This window comes from Hipposideros armiger, unplaced genomic scaffold, assembly GCF_001890085.2.
Source record: "Hipposideros armiger isolate ML-2016 unplaced genomic scaffold, ASM189008v1 scaffold_491, whole genome shotgun sequence".
NCBI classification, from domain to species: Eukaryota; Metazoa; Chordata; class Mammalia; order Chiroptera; family Hipposideridae; genus Hipposideros; species Hipposideros armiger.
Genome location: NW_017731841.1, coordinates 672411 through 696844, shown reverse-complemented (window position 1 = coordinate 696844; position 24434 = coordinate 672411). Strand labels below are relative to the sequence as shown.

The window sequence follows — 24434 nt, the reverse complement described above, 5'->3', positions numbered from 1 at the left end:
AACAGGTTTTCTTGGTACTACAAAGGGCTCCACTCAGACTAAGCGGGGAGTGTCGGAACAAGCAGCTCAGTGCAGGCTGCAGGGACAGCGTGGAGTCCCCACGTCTACACACAACCCCACGGGTCCCCTCTGCCTACCCTCAAGCTCACCACAAAAGGAACCCCAACATTTCAGGCCATTAGGGCTGTAAAAGACAACGGCCCCACATGTTAAGCTCTACCTGCTGGGTCCGAGCTGAATGCTTTAGCAAATCTGAGGTCTTCACCTCTGTGACCTTCCTCTTAGGGCCATTGTAGACTATGGCACAGAGGAGACCATGGAGGCTGAGAGGCCAGCCACCTGCCAGGGCCCACAGCACACAAATGGCAGAGCAGGGAGCTACCTGCCATCTTTCTGAACGCAGTCTCACAACCTTCTCACTTCAGCACACTGCATTCACTGTGTCAAAATAAGGGCTCCCTACAAAGCCTAAAACTCAGGGAGGGCTTCACCTTCAGGGGAAGGGTGGGTGCCTATAAATGGACAGGGAGCCAAACCTACCCTGTCCTCTGAAAACAGCAGCACAGCCCCATAGCCAGCCTGTCCCCAAGAACAAGTTGCTACCAGATCTGCCCAGACACAGGGGGCCTCATCCAACCGCAGACTGGGGTCTACTACCCTGCCTCCTACTTCCCAGGCATCGGATCCACCCTGGACACAGGCTTTCATTCTCCCTACTCAGCGCTGTCAGCACAGCCCAGTCCAGGTCCAGCTGCAAAGAACGCTGAGATCAACTGTCCTCAGATGCTGTAAGATGTCTCTAGGCTTTGAAGATGTGTGTCAAATGCCTTATTTAGAAAAAGGACTTCCTGTTGTGTATATCTCAGACCGTGAGAGCTGCCCTGGCTACAGCCATGCTCCGTCCTCCGTCAACAAGCATGGGCCTTGTTCTGCAATCCCCACCTCACGGAAGGGAACCCTGTTCTCAGCTCAGAGGTAAAGGCCCCTAGTGGACGGCCATCACATGATCCTACTCCCTTCCCAGCCACTGGGTAAACAGGGCCCTGGGATGTCATTCTCGAGAATGAAACAGGAGGAGAAATCTGCAGGAAAGTTTTGGGAAAACGTTTCTTCACTCTTAGAAAGAGAAACGCAGAAAACCGAAAAACATGAGACACTTAGGAAAAAGTGAACACTGACTGGGTATTTGATGATATGAGAGAATAACTTTCTTGATGGAGAGGAGGGTTAATAGTAAGTATTAAAGTTATGATTTTAAAGGACAAAAAGTCCTTATCATTTAGAGTATTTAAGAATTAAACGAAATGATGTGTAAGATTTGTTTCAAAATAATGAGATGGAGGAGGGGAGACAGATGAACCCAAACTGGCCTTGTCGTCTGAGTTGTTGCAGCTCGATGGTGGATACGCGGAGGTGCACTTTGTCATTTTCACTACTTCTATGTAAGCTGGAACCTTTCAATAAGGAAGAGTTGAAAACAGGGCAGGGACACAGGAAGCAGCAGGCTTTCACTTACCAGGCCCGGGCTGTCCCTGTGCTGTGCCCTGAGGGGCGCTGCAGAGGACAGAGCCCCGGGGCTGAGAGGCCCAGACTCTAAAATCTCTGGGGAAATCACTATGCTGGAGCCCCCTTCCTCTTTACGCGGGACGACAGATGCAAATTCCCCACTGCTCTAGCAATTCTGAGTTGGGCTTTCAAGTCCTTGCAGCCAAAAGCATCCTAACCACACGTTCATGTATATATCTGTGGGCTGCTCGGAGAAGCTTCTGAGGGGCTTCCCCAGCTCTTAGTCACTCTGCACTCAGACTCACATCCTCTACGGCAAGAGCGTCCACAGGGCTCACAGCTGATGTCAGCGGCCACCTGAAGAGCCATGGGCGAGCTCTCCACGCTGAGCTGAAGGCTGACTGCAGTGTCAGGCACCGGGTTGCAGTGACAGCAGTGGAGAGGCACAACTGTCCTCTAGTCTGAGACATAACCAGCTATGAGGGGACAGTCATTCAAACAGCTACGGGGTCTATTCAATCCTAAAACTGCTGGAAGGAAGTCCTGGGACAATAACACGGGGTAATTATAGTCCTGACTCTCAAGGGTCAGAGACAAGTGGAAAGAACTGGTGAAACAACTAAAATAAAGTCAAGAGCACATGCAACATACTTGTGCACCCAGGAGGAGGGATGATGAACTGATTTGTATCAGAGAAGCAGGCAAGAAAGTCTTCTGGCAGGAGGGGGTGGGATGCGCAGACTGAGCGTGTCTGCGTGTGCATACACACATGCGCGTGCACTTCCGAAGCAGATCTGAGCATGTGGATTATCTTCAGAGCACTCAGTCGGAATACTCTGGCTGCGCCAGTCTCCTACAAATTGCGGACAGGTGCCCCACAGAGCACCACCTCATTTCACCCCCAATGCTCGGTCTCCCACAGGCCCATCAGCTGTGTGGCCAAAGTAAGCAAATGCATTAGGGACAAATAACTCCAACTAGCCAGGCCTGCTTTTCTGCTCCACAAAAGGATACTGACAGCAGCGATATCCTTGGAGTGGGGGCCTCTATAAACGCCTTTTTCCATAATAAACAAAAATGGGGGCAAAATAATTCATTTGGTAATTTAGAATCTTTTTTAAATAGTTTACTTTTAAATTAATGTTGAATATACAGTATGATTCAGTAAATAAAAATATCCAGAAATGATATTTTTAATGTGATATGTCTTCAATGAGGGCTGGATACGAGAATAAGTAGAAAGAAGTAGGTGCAATCAAGTGAGACCAAGAAAACAGACAGGCAGGCAGTGAGCAGGAGGAGAGGTTTGGGAAACAAAAGCAGCAAAACAGAGCAGCAGAGAGAAGGTGAGAGACTGCAGAGAGACTGCAACTGGGATTAAGGGCGAAGATGAAGAAGAAAGGACAACCACTGGCAGGTGTCCTTGGAGAAGGACGTAGATGCTGGTTAAAGCAGGACAGGGCATGACACAGCCCCTTTGGAGGGCACTTTAACCGTCGTCAGTCAAGATTTACAATGAGAGGCCTGTTTGTATTACTATATATATATATTTCTTTGGTAAATTCTTGTTCCTGTCTTTATCTCCTGAAGTGTTTTTCTTATCTATCCGTATGAGCCAACATAATACAAATGACTCTGTGCTAAACAGAACTGAACTACTGAGAGAACTGGCACTTCCCGAGCCCAGACGTGGAAGGAAAGCTTCGTGAATACCACCTCCTCTCCTATTCTGTAGCCGAGGAAGCAGTGTTTTGTTTTCATTTTTTTCTTTTTTTAATTTAGGTAAAATTTACATAAAATAACATCCACAGTTCTTAAGGGTTGAAGGAGTTTCCACAGGTGTATACACCAGTATGGCCACCATCCAAAGCAAAATACAGAATATTTCCAATGCCTCAGAAAAATTCCCTCTGATCCTTTCCAATCAATCTCCCCTCCCCTGAGGCAATTACTGACTTCAATCAGCACTGACCACTCTCCCCTATGCCTACACTCTTTTGGCTGCAGAGATGGTGATCAGACTGATATTATCGTGGAGGATGGTCTGGATGACATCATTTCATAGGCTAATGAGGTCTCAGCACCATGTAGACAGCAGAGTGGCTACATTTACCAATGATATCTTATAAATGCTAATGAGCATTAATGCTATTTATCTTAAATAATAATCAGAGTTCTATAAAGATGAATAAAATCCCACCTACCTATCAAGCATACACAGAACATCAAAATGCATCTTAATTGCCTATAACCAATTATTGTACTTTCTCATTAAATACACTCACCTGGCTGTTTGGGTCTCCAAGTAAATTACATATATGTGGCACAATCTTGCTGAGTGTTAAAGTGTGCGCCCCAGAGCTAGAAACAAAAGCAGTGTTTTATTGTTGGTGAAACAAAAACAAGGAAGCCACCCTGCCCACATTCACGCCGTCCTCTCCACCCCCAGGGCCCTATCGCCATCTCACTCCCAGGCTCTCTCCTTCCCATCTTTCCCATGTCTTTCCCATCTGGTTCCAAAATAAATATACCGTGGCGGCCCCTTTGCACAGAGTTCAAAACCATTAGTGCTTCTCCCTGAGGTGTCTTCTCCCTGGCACTCAGGGCTCTCCCCAACCTGGCCCCAAACCTGTAAGGCCATGCCACAGCCTCAGCCAGCCTTTCCCAGTCTTGCCTGCCTCACGTATGGCCATCTATGCATTACATTCTGTCATGTAATGGTTCCTGTTCTGCCCAACTCAGTATACTCAACTACAATGGAAGCCCCTTAAAGGTCCTCACTTAATTCTCCATCTGTGTACAGCTCTCTGCTACAAGTGGCATTCAGTTGATAACTGCTGAATGAAAAGACTGATAAAATGGCTGCAGACAATGCCAACTAAACACTGCCCTGCTAGAGAACATTTAAGTCATTTACAACTTTTCACTATCAGGAACGATGTCCCAAATATCCTTTGGGAACACAGCTTTCTCTGGTAATCTGACTGCTTCCTAAAGATAAATTCTTAGAAATAAACTGTGATCAAAGGCTAGAAACATTGTTTAAAAGCTTGGACACATATGGCCAAATTTAATGGCACTGAAAAGGCTAACATATTCAAAGGGGAAAAATTTACATGGTGATATAAACATTATAATCCCAATTTGTTGCTTAAAATAATGTAACTTTACAGGTTGGAATAAAATGTACCACAGTTAACAGTGATTATCTGAAGGGGTTAGAATTATAGGTAATAATTTTCTTCTTTATTTTAAATTTTCTAGAACATATACAGTATCACTTTCATAATCAGAAAAAGTGATCTGTAATTTTCATTTTAAAAAAGCCTCTCCTACAAATAAGCACATGAAAAATGCTCAACATCAATGGTCATTAAGGAAATACAAATTAAAACAACCATGAGCTATCAGTACACACATATCAAAATGAGTAAAATAAAAAAGTGATAACATTCAATCCTAGCATGGACATGAAGAAACTGAATCATTCATACATTGCTGATGGGAATGTAAAATGGTACAGACAACTCGGGAAAATAGTTTAGCAGTTTCTTTTAAAACTAAACATGAACTTACCAAATGAATAGCAACTGCACTCTTGAGCACTGACCCAACAGAAATGAAAGCTGATGTTGATACAAAAATTTATACATGTGTTCATAACAGCTTTCTTTGTAATAGCCAAAAACTGGATATTATTCAATGTCCTTCAACAGGTGAACGGTTAAACAAACTGTGATATGTCTATGCCATGGAATTCCAATCAGCAATAAGAAGAGATGAACTGTTTAGGCAACAACATATATACAACCTCAAGGGAAGTATGTGGAATGAAAAAAAACAATCTCAAAGGGTTACATTCTGTATGACGCCACTTATGTAACATTCCTGAAATAAGAAAATCGTCGAGAGAGAACAGATTAGGGCTGCCAGAGGTTAGGAACCGGCTAAAAGGGGCAAGGCAGCATGAGGGAGCCTGGGATGATGCACAGCTCTGTACCTTGACAATGGTAGTTACATGGAGCTACACACATGACAGGACTGCACGCGCGCGCGCGCGCACACACACACACGTGTGTGTGTGTGTGTGTGTGTGTGTGTGTGTGTGTGTGTGTGTGTGACTAGAGGAATCTGAATAAGCTCTGTGGATTGTTACCAATATCGATTTCCTGGTATTGTCATTATATTACAACCATGCAGGATGTTGACACTGGGGGAGGGGATGGGTTGCATAGCACCTCCCAATACATTTATCTGCAGCTTCCTGAAATCTATAGTTATTTAAAAATAAAAACTAAAAATAAAAAAGCTCAACCAAGGAAATCCTCAGGCCCTGCCCAGACTTACGCATTGAGTGTAGCTACAAGGCAGACACACGTGCCTTCCCGAGTCCGGAAATTCTTGTGCTTGAAGCCTCCCAGCATCCGGTCCCACACGTACTGCAGACAACAAAGGGCAGGTGAAAAGAGAAGAGGAGGAGACTTCTGTAGCCTTTTGTTGATTAATGTGGGGCCAATAGAAGAGGGACTTCTCAACAGGTGGTGTCAAATCAGTCCCAGCCGCTACCAGCCCATGTAGTCATCTCAAGCGTAGATTAAAAAACGGGGACTTCTATTTGTATATCAAGTTCAATTTTCTCAAAACACATTCCTATATGTATCTGCATTTAATTCTCCCAATGACCCTAAAAGAGGTATGGCTGTCCCCACTTTATGGGTGAGGATAGTGAGGTCAAAAGAGGGTGGGTGACTTGCCAAAGGTCACATACTCCTATCGCTCTTCCAGCCCAGAACAGCTGTCCCCCTCCCCTCCACAAGTCAAAACACCTGCTCACCTCTTAAGGCCAGTCTAGGTTTTACCTTCCTTGAGGTTTTTGCTGAGAACATCCCCTCACTCCCCCTACAATGGACAGCTGGACCCTGGAAGGCAGGGCTGTGTCCCTCTATCCATCTGTCTCAGCAGCCCCAGCTTACTAGCACACGGGGACGAAGGCTCCAGCCAGGCCTCCTGGCTCCCCAGACACCACAACTGTTCTTTTCAGAGAAACAGAGAATCGGTGACATAAATGAGCTCAGGAGTCTAATGGATTAAACCAAGGACTCCATACCCACGTTAAGTCTTATTTATTCAAAGTATACCCTTTTCTATTTATTATTTATTTAAATATCATGGGGGACAGGGTGTAGATTAACAGCTATGAACGTTTTCATCGGAAATACATCAGCTTAGAAGAAATGAAGTCTTTTCACATGGAGTAAACCACTGGTGTTAAAGGGGCACATGCACACCAGGGGCCACACAACACCCCCCAACCCTCGCCCTACCTGGGGGTTAGCAGCTTGATCCATGATCTTTAGCAGCAGAGTCTGGTCTTGCTCCCTGACAGAGTCTTTAGCATCTCCCAGTCTGTCTATTAAACTTGGCAGCACTGGAAATCAAAATGAAAAGTGATCAAATGAACACCGATTTGGGGAGTGTGTGGTCACCAACTGTGGACATGTCAATTAACTGGAAAGTCCTGGCCTAAAGGATGTGCATCCATCTTCTAAAACTACCAATCCCTACAGTTCCAGTTTCCTTGTTAAATCCATGGGAGCCACTTAAAGAATCTGCAAAATCCTTTTTGCATGGGCATGCTATTCTTCTTCCTCCTTACCGCACCTTCCTCCAGCCAGCTCCCAACGTATTTTTATGCTGGTGAAATATTATTAAAATGGACGCCAATGGAAGATTGGCGGGAAAGAATCAACACAAAAGGAAATATAGGTAAGAGAGGGGGGCTCCAGAATATTTGCCTGCAGGTAGAAGCAGCAGGCGTTTATGACTCAATCTGTCTTTCATCTACACTGTGTTTTTAATTTTACATAGCATACCCACATGCACATCAGACAGAGTCCAGCTCTCCACCCCTTCTCCACACACTTGAGTGTGGGCCACTGGCCAGTGCGCCAAGGGTACTTGCATACCAGAGGGCAGCTTACTTTTTTTTACAAGAGGTATTCCTGACCAAGTCAGCTAATTTAGGAGGAAAATGGAATGCTATTAAAATGTCAAATTTCTCAAAGTTAGGTGGCTTTTTATTTGTAGACGGACAGTTAGTACCAGAATGACAAAAAAGTTCTTGACCTTATCTAAAGGGGCACATTGAGGAGAAAGTTAACAGAAAATACACATGTACCAACCAAAATAGAGAAATTCTATATGAAAACACTTGCACAAACAGAGCTGCTTGGTGTTTATGTTGTCATTATGAAATCCCAGAGGTCAGGAATTTAGATGACTAAATCATCTCTAAATCTATGAAACCTGTGGTTATTTTTATTTCATTTTATTGACATTGTTTTCCCTTCAAAACAAGAGTGACCATCGTATACTATCAAAGTGAAGACAATACCAATAATCATCTGGGAAAAAATGAAGCTGCATGGGCTATGCAGGACTTGTCAAAGAAGGAAACAATGCCTCTCAAAAGGGAAGGGTGGGGACAAACGACTTGGTTGACACTAAAGTGTGATAGCTAATTTGTATGAAAAAATAAAAGAATTAGCAGTAATACTTCGTATTAGAACATGAAGGTAGGAAGAAGGCAGCAAAAAAGTATGAAGGGGTGAGGGAGATGCCAGCAGATGCAGTGAGGCCAGTAGATCTGGGGGGAGCTCAGGAGGGAAGGAAGGCAGCGGGGCAGCCCCCGCAGGGGTAGACGAGCGAGAGGCTGGGGTGGTAGCCGGGAGTCTGAGAGGACTGGAGGGGAAGTTTAAGGGGGCGGGGAAACGGACGACGACAAGGTGATGGCTGGGAAGGTTGAGTACAGGTAACTGGAGGATTTGGGGAGACTGGGCAAGGGCTGGGATCTGGAGGTTAGAGAGTCTGAGGCCCGCTCCACTCTTGCCCACAGCTCACCTGTGCCGATCTGCGCCTTGAACCGATCCTGCAGCCGGGTGACCAGCGCGGACAGGATGTCCATGCCCAGAAGAACCACCTGCAACGGGAAACACCGGGACCCCATTAGCAGCCAGCCTGGAGCCCAGGGCTCTCGCCCAGCAGCTCCCAGGACACCCCATTTCTGCCTTTGGTGCTGTCCCAGAGCCCACAGAGCATACGCCGACTGGCAAAATTAAACTGGTTATCAAGAGGAGGGCTGCTTAAGGAGCTGTTTGCAGTTTTAATAGGAAATGATCAGAAATGAGAAACGAAACAAAAAGCAGCCACAGCCTGGCCACATCCCCGGGGCCAGCCACAGTATGTAGAAACACATGCCGCAGCCCCGCCCCCTGCTGGCCCAGCCCCTAAGAGGAGCCGCATATGCAAATTGTCTCGCATAGGCGCGTGGCCTTCTGGGTAAAACCGACAGGACTTTCGCGCCCTCAAAAGCTTCAGAAAACAAGGAGTTGGTGGTTTGCTTCGGGAGCTGTCATAGGCATAGGTACACTAGCTACCCGGCGACTCGGCCAGGACTTGCAAATTAGTCACCACAACCCAACCTGGTATTACAGCTTCCTCCTTGCAGCGCAAACATAAAACCCACCAACCATCCTTTTCTTGGGGTTGCGCTACTGTCCAATGAACGCAAAGTGAGGATAGTACTGCTAACGCCTAAACAACACATTCGCATCAACTAAAGTTCTGCTTTATCTTGGTGCAATTTTTGGAAAAAACGGAACAAAACACCTTTTCCACGATTTTGTAGAATTTGAAAAACAGTCCGGAGGCAAGTGTATTTGTAATCTCTGAGGTTGTAATTTTGTGTAACACCAGTAGATGGTGTACCAAACACAAATACTAAGGCTTAACTTTCGGCTTTTGTTAACCGTTTGCAGTTTGTCTTCGCTGACGATGCGCAAGTAACTTGTTCTACAAATAACTTAATATACTTAAACATTAACATCCACTGTATCGTTATCATTAAAATGATGGCCCTGCAGCCCTTTTGCAGTATAAAGCAATTCTCCGTTGTACAACCTTATCATATTAAACTTGGTTCAAAAGTAGAATTGGAACACAGTCCAGTCAGTGCTCATACAAAACAACAAATAAACATGACTCAGGTACCGATAATTATCCTAACGTTAATCAGGCAACAATTATGATTCCTGAATCTGCCTGACCAAAATAAAATTTTTTTTAGTCTACTGGCTTTTTCATTTAGCTTTGAATCTGCTTCGAAACTGAAGAAGCCAAAATTTGCCCAATAACAGCACAATGCAAATTAACTGTCCTTCCACGGGACTGGTGACTTGGGGATATTAAAGGAACTAATTTTAAATGTTTTTATAAAAATATTGGTTTGTGGACACTTTAAAATGACAATACTCATGAGCTAAAGAGGATTAGGTATCGGATTTTTACTTCCATCCAAAGAATACAGTATATAAGTAGCGGGGAGTCCCTCAACTTTACAGTGACAAACATGACTGATCAAAGTCAACATCACCAGTCAGTCATAAATCATGTTGACAGTATGTATGCTGGATGTGATATGATTAAAATGGCACTTTCTATCTGGGATTGTCCTCCTCAAAACCAGTCAAAGTCCAGTCTAATAATAAGAAACACAAAATTCCAGTAGGGGGCATCCTACAAAATGCCTGACCAGTACTCTTTAAAACTGTCAAAGCTAGAAAAACAAGGGACGTCGGAAATTGTCACAGCCAAGGAGACTAGGGAGACAAGACAACTAAACGAAATGTGGTATCCCAGATGTGAACCTGGAACAGATAAAAGGCAGGAAGCCTACATAGACTATGAACTTAGTTAATAATAATGTATCAATATTGGTTCATTTATTGTAACAAATAGACCATGTTATGTTAGAAGTCAATAACAGGGAGTCTGGGTGTGGGGTACATGGGGACTTGACTATCGTCCCAATTTTTCTGTAAATCTAAAACTGTTCTAAAATTTTTAAGTTTATTTTTTTAAGGTTTTCCAGGATGGATAGAGGTTTACTTGGTAGGTCTGACCAGAACAGGCCTAGACAGTTAAAATTTCACAAAGTCTTGCCCAGATAAACTGAGGAGTCCAGAGACTCTCTCAGAAGGCGAGGTTGACAGAGGACAGAACACAATCCCAGGCAGCTTCACAGCAGAATAAACAAGTGGGTTCTGGAAGGAAGCAGAGGGATTGGGACAGAGTTGTCTGGTCCACTCTTAGTCACACTCCCAGTGGGCAGGTAAGGGAATCGTCACCCATGAATGTTTGTCTTCACAGCTCAGGCCCTTCTCTTCTGTTTCCATCTACCAAAGAAGGGGATAAATGAAGTCATTTCCCAGAAGACCACTCTAATTATTAACTGTGAAGCCTCTCTGTGCCTCAGTTTCCTCACCTGTAAAATGGGCAAAACAGTAACAACTACCTCTTAAATCGTCATGTACAGGTGAAGTGCTTGAGACTGCTTGGTGCATCGTAAGGGCTAGACTACACACATGTTGGCTATTATCAGATCACTATCACTGCCATTACCAGGGGCAATAGGTCCTAATCGGTAGTCCCAACGGAAGCCTCTGATTCTTGAGGACAAGGGCCTGGGCTGGAAGTGGAGACTTTCCAGAAAGGATTACACGGCATGATTCAAGAGTTTTAAAAACCTCACCTCACACCAAAGGAAGAGAAGATCTCCAAGCAAGGAAGACCACATGCAAAAGTGGGAGGGGTAAGACAGCTGCCAGGGATGGAGGAGGCTGGAGCAGAGGGGGCTGGGAAGTCACAGGGGAAGCAGCTCCTGAAGGCCCTGACATGTCTTGAAGACAGTGGGGGAGCATCTCAGGAGCTGTCACAGTAAAGGAGTGACAGCGGGGCTGGAGGCACGTGACCACCATGGGGAGATGGCCTGGGAAAGAGGGCAGAGGCAGAAAGGAGCTCAGGCTCACACCCAGCACTTCAACCTTTAGTTTCCACTAAGCCATTAACTCTGCATTACCCTAGAGCACCTCCTCCCATATTCTACTTAATTTTCTGAGTGTATGCTTGTTTACCCAGCTAAACTCCTTGAATATAACAAATACTATGCCTTATAGGCTTTCAAAATGTTCATAATATGTAGCACAATGCTGCATACATGTTAAGTGATCAATAAACCCGCTTTACTGACCAGTAATGAATTCCTCTGGAATAGATGAGTTCTCAAGGTCCAACACAGTTCCTTTATCCAACATCTTTAAAAAGACGTTTTTAAAAGGAGGTAATAATAATGGCTGACTAAGTAACTCAGACTAACCCTCAAGCTGAAAGCAAATAAAAATGCTGTCCTATAAAAGAATATCCGCTTGGAAACATCAGAGAACTAAGAAGGCACAGAAGAATTGCCAGGTTACAAAACATGAGAAAATTAAAATTCACAGAGACAAGCCTACGACAAACGGTCCGCTTTTTCCCTGGGCCATCTATACACTGGGAAGGGGCAACCAAGACAATGAGAATTACTTTTGATAATCACTTGGGTCTAAGAGAACAAAGCTTGCATTCCGAAGCCCTCAAAGACTGGCGGCCTGGCCCGATGACCCCCTCAACTAGGCCTGGAAATCCAAATGGTTATACTTTAGGAGCATGAACAGGAAATAAAAGTCTTCTGATGGTCCGCAGACCAGTTTCCAAGAATCTGGGTGGCTCAGAAAAATATCAGTCCCTGACATCAGATGGAAGTGAGCTTAGGTTGGTGGGCCCAAAAGCCCCCGTCGGATAAAAACACAAATCATTTCTGGATGGAGAGAACATCATCATGCTAGTCTGGCCTAGCCCTCAATTTACTTTTATAAACGATTTTCAAATACAATGTTCCAAACAACCAAAGATAACCAGGCACATAGGACAATTATAAATAAAAACTAGCAGAAACAAAGATGCACATGAACTATGCTTATGAGAACAGAAAAAGATGTTAAAATAATTCTCACTATGTATAAAACACATGACTAGATTTGAGGGAGAGAAATGACAACTTGAAAAGTGACATACATTTTTAAAAGTACCAAATAACACAATATCCAAAATTAAGTACTCAACTGATGAGCTTTAAAAGCACACTGGACATAGATGAAGAGAGAATTAAACAGAAAACTCAGTCTGCAGGAAAAATCCAGAATGAAGCACAGGGAGGCAAAAAGATGGAACATTCAAAACGGGAGGTAAGAGACAAATAGAGAAGGACAAGCCTAAGTTTAAATGGAGTTTGAAAACGAGAGATCAGCCACAGTAGGTAAAAAGCAATAGCTCAAATCCATTTGGATCACTGTTATCGAAAAAAAAAAAACCTGAAAATAACAAGCGTTGGTGCGTACGTAGAGAAATCAGAACTCCTGTGCACTGAAGTAGAAATGTAAAATACTGCAGCAGCTGTGGTTAATGGTATGGTGGTTCCTCAAAAAATTAAATACACAATTACTATATATGATCCAGCACTCCACTTCTGGGTATCTACCCAAAAGAAGAGAAAGCCAGGATTCCAACAGATATTTGCACACCCATGTTCCTAGCAGCATTATTCACAACAGCCAAAAGGTGGAAACAACCCAAATATCAAATCTAGAATCATACTCATTGAAGAAATGCTAAAGCTTTCATTAGATAAGGAGAACAAGACAAAAACATTCATTCTATAGTTTCTTTTCAACATGGTCCTAGCTAATACTTTTATGGCAAGAAAAAAAAATGTTAAAACTCGCAAAGAAGAACCAAGTGTCATTATTAATGGAAAGTATAAACAGAATATCTGGAACTCTATAGATGTATTATAAAATTAATACACAAATTTAGCAAGACTAATATACAAAAAAGTCAAGAAATACAACAGAAAATGAAAGTAAATGAATCAAAGCTACATTCAACACTACAGATAAACCTCACAATGAGTGAAAAGGCCAGACACAAAGTATACAAACATTTGCACGTTCAAAAACTAGCAAACAGGGCCAGCCAAGTGGTGCGTTGGTTATGAGCTGGCTTGTGATGCCAGAGGGCCCCGGTTCGGATCCCACATATGAGGACCAGTAACACTGCCCTCTACAGCTAAGATGCTGAACAACAGCTCAACCTGGAACTGGGCTGCCGGGAGTCGCCAGCGACTGTGTAGGCTGCAACCCCTGCTGCAGTGGGTTGCCATGGGCTACTGTGTGTAGCCAGCAGCCGCCGTGAGCAGCTGTCCAGAAGCCGACAACTGATCTGCCTCACCCGAGAAGAGCGCAATGATGGTGCCAACTTGGGCCAATGAAGCAACATCCTCACAACTAGACTGAAGAACAAAACGACAGCAACTTGTCTGTTTCCCTTCCCCAATTCCCCAACGCTGTTCCCATCCCCCAATTCCCCAATAAAAATCTTTAAAAAAAAACAAACTAGCAAACATAAAACATAACTTGAGCAATAAGGTGCATATTTAGATGATCAAAGTAAAAAGAAAAGCAAGAAAGTGATTACCATAAACGTCAGGACAGTGGTTACTTTGGGGAGGGCTGGAAAGGTTCTAGGCAATTGAATAGCTATGAGCTTCATTAAACTGTGCCTTTGCATTCTATGCACTTTCTAGACACAGTTCATAATTTTTGTTTTTAAGTTTAAAAACTAGATAAGTGGGAGTGATCCTTGACCTGTAAGCCCGAGACAGACCTTGTTGCCTTACTTAACTTTCCAAACCACTAGTAAAAGCACCAAAAAGGAACCTATCGCAGTTCTCTTTCTAGAGCATGACTCTGCTCACTGATCAAAGAAATACTAAAATCATTTCTCCCTAAAAAATGTCCATCAGGGACAAGCTACATAGGAAGAATGGGTCATTTCTTAAGCTTTGAAGAGTGGATTGGCTAGAGGGGGTTCTATGGAAAGTGACCTCACAGGGAGATCTGATCATAAATTCCCAATTGGACAGGTCATGGTGGGTAGCCACACCCCAGGCATGTAAATTTTCAGTAAAAGGCTTATCTTTGCCTTAAGCAGCCCTGCCCATTGTTTCTGTGCATCTGGGTTAACACACTTTTGAAATAAGCTGTAACCATCCTCAAGAGAGCACATGACTATCCTGTGACCCGATCCCCACCTGGCTTTCTCCCACCTTCAGGTAATCTTGGTGTTCCCTCCTTAATTCCAAATGCATAAAAGAAACTGCAAAACTGTTATTCTCTGGAACATTTGAGATCTTGCTCCCCGGCATACGTATGTTGTCAGTGTTGGCTCAAAAAAATTCTTATAAAAATTCTCTACAGATTTGGAGGTTTCTTATGTCAACAAGAATAAAAATAATAGTTCACACTCATATTGTACTTTACTACTTTTAAGGCACTTTTGGATGAATCTGAGTAATTTCACAATAACCTGAGACATAGACTATATTATCCTTATTTTGCAAATGAGGAAAATAAAGACCAAAGAGGTAAAGAGACGCCCAAGTCAAGAAGTTCAAATAGTGATCAAACTGAAAACAAACCCAAGCCTCCTAAGTCAAGGCCACTTGCAGTACAGCAAAAACACAGCAATCAAAAACCCCATGTTTACAGTCTTTTCATCTCTTTCTAGCTAATAAGACCTTGAGCAATCACAATACTTCTCTGCCAATACCAGATAACCTCGCAAGTCAGTGCCGGCACTAAGCTTCTCTGGTGCTCCCATAACGCCGAGTATAGGGGAAAGCACACGGCTTTGCAACTACAGATCTGGGGTGGGATTCCAGCTACCGCCCCTGCTGGCCTGCAAGCTGCTCCGTCTCCAAATCCAGGTGCTTCATCAGTTCAATCGGAACAACATTACGTTTACCTTCGGAAATACACATGTGGGTAAAGAGTTTTAACAAAATGCCAGGAATATAGAGGCACTCAGTAAGGGCCAGTTCCCTTCTTTACGAGAGCGCCACTTAAAATAAAAGCATGAAATAAATAAACAAACAAATAAATAAATGCATGGCTTTCAGGGGAGAGAGGAACAATTAAAGTGGGCATAAACCCAAACTAAGGCCGCCCCAAAATCCCACCACCCAACAATAAACCTGTCAATATTCAGATGACTATCTCAAGACACCTCTGCATATACATTGTGCATCTCCATTTTACATAAACAGGACACACACACACACACACACACACACACACACGAGTTATATATGCATATTGTATATTGTTTTTTTACTCAATATGCCATGGAAATCTTCCCCAATCAGTAAGTACAGATCTAAATCCCCATTTCCGGTGACTACTGTATGCTATCCTACTGTATCTAATCCTACTGAACCAATCTCCCAAAGCCCTATAGACATTCAGGTTTTGTTAGACTTCTTCGTTATTTTAAACAACACCATGAGGGTATACAATTCCACACGTGTGCTGTTATCTCCTCGAGACCAATTCTGCAAAGTTGTCCAGCAAAGGACAACTGCTGGGTCAAAAGAATACACACTGTGCACTTTATTTAACACTATTTTTAACATATTGTACTAGGTGCCCTATGGGGCTACTTGCTGCTGACTTCTATACATTTTTGGGTTATTTTAAAAGACTAAATTGCAACCCTATTAAATAAGGAGTAAATTAATTAGCACTCTACATTTCACTCACTTTCAACTCTAAAAATAAGAGCACCGCAGAAATACCAAAGAATGTGTGACCAAGTCAGTCGCTCTGTGTGTTCACATGTGGGATGGGAGGATTACTGAAGCCAACTCGGCCGGGGGGATGTGGACCCCAAGTCTGCCTGCAGAGGGAAGCCGCTGGGGGGGATCATCAATGGGGCAGCTCCTGGAAGCAAAGCCCCGGATGGAGGTTCTGAACCAACTTTAACCCAAACTTGTCCTTCAAAACAGTCACCAAAGGAGTCCCAGGACAACGTGTCCCATAATAACACTACTAGGCAGCCTGCGTTTTAAATCCCGCTTCTGGAATGGTCTCCAGAGACAGCTTATGAGTCACAATATATAAGTAACTAATATTAGATTAATGGGGCTAAGTTAAGTTATAGGCTTGTTGCCTATTGTGCCCATTTTTCAGGATTTTACTGTTAGAAAAGAACTTAGGATCATCACACCATCAAACCACTTCATTTTACACATGAGCAGAACAGGCCAGCCAATGGAGGCTAAGAGGCCAGGTCTGAATACAATGAGACAATGAGAGGCAGTTAGTAACCTATGTTTAAAGATCTAGACCACGTGACCTAAATGTCCACCTAAGTGCATAAAGAAGAGATGGCACCTATATACAACGGAATATTACTCTGCCATAAAAAAGAATGAAATCTTACAACAACACAAATGGACACAGATGGCATTATGCTAAGTGAAATAAGTCAAAGACAGAGAAAGGCAAATACCATATGATCTCACTTATATGTGGAATCTAAAGAACAAAATGAACAAACAAAACAGAAACAAACTCATGGATACAGAGAACATTTTGAGGGCTGCCAGATGAAAGAAGGCTTGGGGAGATGGGTGAAAAAGGTGAAAGGGATTAAGAAATACAAATTGCAGGTGGTCAGTTAGCTCAGTTGGTAAGAGCGCGAGCTCTGAACAGCAGGGCTACCGGTTCCATTCCCACGTGGGCCACTAAGCTGCACCAGTAAGCTGCGCCCTCTACAGCTAAGATTGTGAACAACGGCTAAACCTGGAGCTGGGCTGCCATGAGTTGCCAGCGGACGGCGTGAGCTGCCATGGGCTGCCATGAGCTGACGTGAGCTACCGTGAGCCACAGCCGGTAGCAAGCGTGAGTGGCTGGCAAGAGCTGCCGCAAGCCGCTGTGAGCAGCCGTCAAATGACCTGCCTCAGCCGGGAAAAGCGCAATAGTCATAATACCAACATGGGCCAATGAAGCGACGTTCTCCACAATTAGACTAAGAACAACGAACAGCTTGAAGGTGGTGGGGGTGGGGGGTGGAGGGTGGAGGTGGGGATGAAGGGGGTGGGGAAGAAATACAAATTGCCAGTTATAAAAACAGTCACGGGGCCGGCTGAGTGGCTCAGTTCGTTAAGAGCTTGCTCAAAGGTTTGAGCTCTGAGCAACAGCAGTTCGAGTCCGGCCCGAGCTGAGCTGCCGCTGAGCTGCCAACAGGTAGCAGGATGGCTCAGCTAAAAAATAAATAAACAAACAAACAAATAAATAAATATAAAAAAAATTAAAAATTAAAACATTTTAAAAATAAATAAATAAAATAGAAAAAAAAACAGTCACGGGCTGGCCGTGTGACGCAATGGTTAGGAGTTGGCTTGGGACGCCAGCTCTGAGCAGCAGGGCCACGGTTCGGGTCCCAAATGAGGGCGTGACACTGCCCTCTATAACTAAGATGGTGAACAACAGCTCGACCTGGAGCTGGGCTGCCGTGAGTCGTCAGCGATGGTGTAGGCTGCAGTGGAGTTGCAGTGGGCTGCCATAAGCTACCGAGAGCGGCCGGCAGCTGGCATGAGCTGCTGCGAGCCGCCATGAGGGGCCATCCAGTGGCCGGCAACCAATTGCCTCACCTGGGAAGAGCGCAATAATACCAACATGGGCCAGTGAAGCGACGTCCTCCACAACTAGATTGAAGAACAAAGCGACAGCAACTTGTCTGTTCCCTTTCCCCGATTCCCCAATGCTGTTCCCCTCCCCCAATTCCCCAATAAAATCTTTAAAAAAAATAAAATAAAAATAATTAAAAATAAAAACAGTCACAGGGATGTAAAGTTCAGTACAGGGAATATAGTCAACAATACTGTAATAACTATGTGTGGTGTCAGATGGGTACTAGACTGATGGGGTGATCACTTCATAAGTTATATAAATACCCAATCACTATGCTACATACCTGAAACTAATATAATATGGTATGTCAACTATAATTGAAAAGTTAAAAAAATATTTAAAGAGGATATTCAGGTCTCTTTTAAAACAGAAAAAAAAAAAAAGATCTAGACCGTCCCATCAGCTTTCAGCGATGACAGAACTGCTGCTACGCCTGCACTGCCCAGTACAGCAGTCACCAGCCATGTGTAGTTTCTAAGCAACTGAGAGGCAGCCACTGTGAAGAGGAAACACAACTTGAAATTTTACTTAACGTTACTAAACTTGACCTTGATACTACATGGCTACCGTGTTGGACAGCGCAGCTCTAGACCAACCCTTGCAAACTCAAGCGAGTAGAAATGAGGCCAGCCATGTGAGGGGAGCAAAAGACCATGGAAATCTGGCCACTTCTTAAAGCTCTGGCCACTGGACACCAGGTGGGAATGAAGGCCAGTGTGGTCAGACCTCCGTATTTTAAATACTGACAATTTAACTGAATAAATTTTAAAGGGCTGAGGAGCCCATAGAAAACACACTGTGGGTTAAATCCAGCCAAAGACCCGTAAATCTCCAACCTCTCTCTTGGAGATGCAACTCATAAACAGTAGATCGGGCACCAAAACATTCAGTTTCCCAAGGTATTAAACAAAGATTCAAGTTTCCTACATGGGCTCTCAAAGTTCTCCCTACTGTGCCTCCCGGGTGATCTACCCATCCCTATCTCCAAGAAACCCCAGCCAGCCAGCAGGGCTGACAGCTCCTTCCAGGTGCCGGAGTCTCCTAAGCATCTCCCTACTCCCCTCCTCTAAGGGCCAGGTCCTAATCCTCCAAGAGACCCTTCCAGCTAGTCCAGTCAAAGGGCTCTTCCAGCCTCTGGATTCCCCGCCTCCCTTCCCCCCACCCCACCCCCACCCCCTGCCTGCCAATGCCTGTATGTATGTCTCTCCAGCTCTTTCCCATGCATATCACTAATCTCTCCAAAGATCACATACTACTCAGGATAAAGTGGTTCTTTAGGCAGCCTTTCTAATCCCCACCCACCTCCCCAGAGATAGAAATGGGGGAAATTAACTGTTACCTTGCATACACTCTCTTTATTATCTTATGTAATACTCAAAACAACACCTAGAGCCAAATACCACATCTATAAATATCCCTACTTTACAGATAAAGAAACAGGCAACTGGGCAAGGTCACTCAACTATTGAGTGGCTCAAGTAATATTCATTACAGCATTAGCCTTACAAAAGGGCAAACCAAAACACTTAAAATTTGTAATGACACTCACAAAGTCAAAATCACTCTCGTGTGTGCAAAGTCAAAATCACTCTCATGTGTGTTTTTCCCAGAGAACCACTGGCTGCACTTCTGGCAAAAAATGGCCATTATTCATAATAGCCAAAAAGTGGTAATAATCCAAATATCCATCAACTGGTGAACAGATAAACAAAATGTGGTAGAGCCATGCAATTAAATACCATTCAACAATAAAGAGGAACAAACTACAGATACATGTTGTAATATAGATGAACCTTGTAAACATGATGCTAAGTAAAAGAAATGAGACACAAAAGACTACATATTGTATGATTCCATTTACATGAAATGTCCAGAAAGGATAACCTACAGAGAGAAAATAAATGGCTGTTACACCTAGGGATGAGAAGGGGAACTGACAACAAATGGGCATCTTTTTAGAGTGACAGAGAAATGTTCTAAAATTGAATTGTGGTGATGGTTGTACAATTCAGTAAATGTATTAAAAACAATTATACACTTAAGTAAATTTTATGGTATGCAAATTATACCTCAATAAAGCTAGGGAAAAAATCAGTTATTGAACTTCTAAGAACTCTTCTCTGATCTTTCTGTTGACTGGCTCATGGAAGAATACATTCTCCCCGCCAAAGGCAGGTATTTGTTATTTATCTATCCAGAAATATGCCTGTTGCAGAAGGAAGCAAAGCCACGGGTAGGAGCTGAGAGTTGTGCGTGGAGAGCAAAACAGCCAAAAGCTCATGGTGCCCACACACCTCAACAGTCCTCTTTGTGGCCCCCTCATCCCCCGTAGTTTTCCTGAATATGCTCTTGTTTACATGCTGCCCTGTGAAACACGGTGCTTTTCCTCTTCGGCCTGCTCCTGTTCCTCTTTCAAGACTCACTTCAAGCATCAACTCCAGAGCCTTCCCACCTATATCCAGTTTCCAGCACACCCACTCCACACTGCTCTTCTAGCAGTCAGACTCAGCTGCGGCCTCTGATTTCTTAAACCATCTATTTCTCCAGTGCCTAGAGTCTAGGATGCTCGCTTCCTCAAGGCAGGTTCCGTATTGTGTTAGTCTCTGTATCATCAGCATAAACCTTAACGCCAGCAAATGTGGGGAAGGGGCTGGATGGGACAGATGGATAATGTAAACATGAATTAAGCTTTCCAGTTAACAACCCCAAATACAATGACTGCCAGAAGACATTATCACTTTATCCTATCTGTATCCTTGCTTCCACCCTGTTTCCCCTTCTACTCTCACCACACAACCAGAATGTCCTTTGAAAAGGTAAGTTATGTCAGTGACACACTCCTCCATTCAAAACCCTCCAAAGACTCCCCATGTGGTGTAAGAGCTGGTCTTTACAATGGCCTACAAGCCCTCACGACCTGACCTCCCATTCCCTCTCTGAACTCACTTCTGTCCTTCCCCCTTCAGTGGCCTCCTGGCGGTTCCTCAAACTTTCCAGTTATGCTGCCTCTTTGCACCTGACGCTCTCTCTCTGCCTGGAATTTTCTTCCCCAGGATATCCACTCAGCTTGTCTCGGCATCTCATTCAAGTCTTTGTTTAAATGTCACCGTCTCAGCCAGGCCCACTCCTGCCACCCTACTGAACACTGTGGGTACATATATACACGTACTCCTACCCACTCTGCTTTATTTTTCTCCAGAGCACTTTCCAATACTCTTTAAAATTCACTCAGTTAACTTGCTTATTGGTCCTTTAACCAAATAGAATGTAAGCATCTAATTATCTACTGCTGTCGTCCAGAACCCTACCTGTTAAATTAATGAATGAACCCCACTGATGTGCCTTACTGCTCACTTGGAAAAGTATCTTTCCCCGAATTCAAAATTAAGTTGAAAATAAAAGAATCACCTCTGTCATAACTCGCCCCTTCTGTACATCCTTATGCTAAAAACTTAGGCCAGAACATAAACAGCAGAAACCAGGAGAACTAAAGCATTGTGAAAGTGGCGGTACCATGTAAGAAGCCCCGCACGAGGTCATGAAACCTGGATTCTCGTGCTGCCACCAAACGACTACAGGCGAGTCACTGCTCTCTGGACCCCCATCTACAAAACCACAATGAGTGTCTCCATGGCCCTGTAAGTTCTGTGGTCTGAATTCTGTTCTTCACTCCCCCATTCTGCTGTGGTGCTCGCTGGGAATGCTGTCAATGCCAGCTGCTGGAGCGTGGCCCAGGTTCCCACTTCCGCCTTTCTTAAGAGCACGGGATGGAATTCACTCTTGCCTGGTTGGCAGTTCAGACAGTAAACTGTTCGTGCCTGTCTCAGTTGATAGCTTAAAGCAGTGAGTGACCTCTAAACTTTTTTAATTATACATCCCTATTAGAATACCTAATATGTATATTTATTAATAATCATACAATCTGTTAAGCAGATATTCTGTAAAATTATAAAATATATGCAAAATAGCATACTTATAAAAAAGATTGAAAATCCATTTCAGAGGTGTTGTTCCACCCCCACTGTGAAGCACACTACTTAAAAGGTAACAGCAATATCACCTGTGAAGAGGTTTATCTTAGCCTGACTGGAAATGAGGGGACAACAGAACAGAAAGAAATCTTCCATGTTCCCACCTCCTAGGAAGCATCTCACTGCCAATCAGGAAAAAGGTGACAGTTAAAACAGTATCTTGGGGCCGGCTGAGTGGCTCAGTTGGTTAAGAGCTTGCTCAAGAGTGCAAGCTCTGAGCAACAAGGCTGCCAGTTCGATTCCCACATGGGCCAGGGAGTTGCGCCCGAGCTGAGCTGCCGCTGAGCTGTCAAGAGGTGGCAGGATGGCTCAGCTGGTGAGAGCATGTGCTCCTAACAACAAGAGTACCTATTTGAGATGGCGGGCTACGCCTACCCACAACTAAAGACTAAACTCAGCACCTTGAGCTGAGCTGCTGCCTGGATGGCTCAGTGGATAGAGCGTGCGCTCTTAACAACAAGGCTGCCGGTTCGACTCCCGCATGGGATGGTGGCTACACCCACCCGCAACTAATTGAACACAGCACCTTGAGCTGAGCAGCCACTAGCTGCCATTGACGGCCAGATAGTGACTAGACTTGGAGCTGAGCTAGCTGCGCCCTCCACAACTAAGATCGAAGGACAACAATTTAGTTGTTCGTTCCCCTTCCCCAATTCCCCAACACTGTTCCCCTCCCCCAATTCCCCAAAATCTTAAAAAAAAAAAAAATGGTATCTTCCCGAGTGCTGGGTCCCCACATGCACTGTGGATGGAGAAGTGTTATTGCTGTTTGGGGTCCATACACCCAGGCATGGCATGATGTCCGCCCACAACAATTCCAAGGTGTTCCAATTTTGTAAATCCAAGTGTCATAAAAACTTTTAAAAGAAGCGCAAACCTTGCAAGGTCAGTAAAGCATTCTGTAAAACAGCTGGTAAAGAGCTTACAGTGGACAATTCATTTGAATTTGAAAAACATAGAAATGAACCAGTCAAGTACCAGCAAGAGCTGTGGAATAAAACTGTTAACGCAATGAAGACAGTCTAAGAGATCAAACAGAAATGCCAAGCTAAATTTCTAATGAACAGGTTGAAGAAAAATAAAGAACTACGGAATGCTCAGGACTTCAAAGGCAGCAAGCAAAACGTTCATCTCATCCGGGTCCCTTTGCATGTAAAGGAAAGCACATGGAAAACAAAACAGCACAGAAATTACAACAGAATGTGGACATGGAAGTTGTTTCTGAAAATCTTACTATCTGTAATCATTTCTATGAGTGCATTGGAAAATCTCCTTTAGAGACTTAGAACATCTAAATTATTTATTTTTTACGTAAGTTGACTCAAATGAAAGGTGACTAAAAATACACCTCTTCTACATTGCTGTCTGCAAAATATCAGATATTATGGATGCTAGATTGCATCTCCATGTTAAACATTCACTGATAGATGTACTTACATAAATCATGAAAATTCTGTAAATACAGAAGTGAACTGTGGACATAAAATGGTCATGCCACTTGGATAATGGCACGAGGCATTTATGTAATAACTAATGACAAAAATTCATGGCTTTTGATATATAAAATAAAATTATCTTTGGAAAAAAAACAAAAACAGAAACCCAACCACGATATCTTCCCAGTCCCTCAGACCTCAAATTACGAAGAACTTCATAGCTAGTCAAATTCTGTCACACTGCTCAGAATGTTTTATAGGAATAATCCCGCGAACCAAAACTTTCAACATGGCCTGGGGACCTTAGAACATTTTATGAAATTTCAAGCTACTGATCTGCACCAATCAGCAGAACTACTACAGAGAGTGCCCAATGGCCATCTTTCATCTGAACTCAGTGGGAAAGCTTTAAGGCCACAGTGATGAAGGTAGACAAGATGTGGCCCACACCTGTAAGACGTACAAACCACACAGCTCAAGACAAACCCAGCAGAATGCGCAATCTTCAGAAACCTAGTATTTGGGAGTGGGGCTGAGGTCAAAGCAGCAGACAGAGGATAGGCTTTAGTCAGACAAAACTAGGGTTCAAAAAAACGTGGCACCACCATACTTACAAGCTATGGGACCTCAAGAAAGTTAACATCTCAAAGTCGTGCCCCATTATCTGTAAAATGAGATACCTAACATCCCCTTCAGCAGGTGACTGGGAGAATTACTAAGGCAATCTACTTAAACCAGCTGGCATAGTGACGTACACATAGCAAACATGGCCTTTGTCCTCCCCTTCAGTCCTAGGTAAAAGTCAAGTTCAAGAGTATTTGCAAACATTAGGCTAAGTGAAATAAGCCAGACACAAAAGAACACATAGTGTATGATTCCACTTATAGGAGGTACCTAGAATAGGCAAATTCTTAAGAGATAGAAAGTAGGATAGTGGTTACCATGGAAAGGATGGCAGAGAAGGGGCTGTGAGAGCAGTGTGGGAATGTGCTAGA

At 43.8% G+C, this 24434-nt stretch overlaps 1 protein-coding gene across 1 annotated transcript in view; it reads right to left on the bottom strand.

Annotated features, from left to right (window-relative positions):
- The window catches only part of CLASP1 (cytoplasmic linker associated protein 1), a 285385-nt gene that overhangs the window by 186381 nt on the left and 74570 nt on the right, over window positions 1-24434 (bottom strand). Inside the window, exons 3-6 of the mRNA XM_019667264.1 lie at window positions 8407-8485; window positions 6831-6934; window positions 5854-5945; window positions 3792-3867 (exon numbers count right to left, since the gene is read on the bottom strand). Of these exons, the coding sequence (XP_019522809.1) occupies window positions 3792-3867; window positions 5854-5945; window positions 6831-6934; window positions 8407-8485 (351 nt within the window). The remainder of the gene's footprint in view (window positions 1-3791; window positions 3868-5853; window positions 5946-6830; window positions 6935-8406; window positions 8486-24434) is intronic.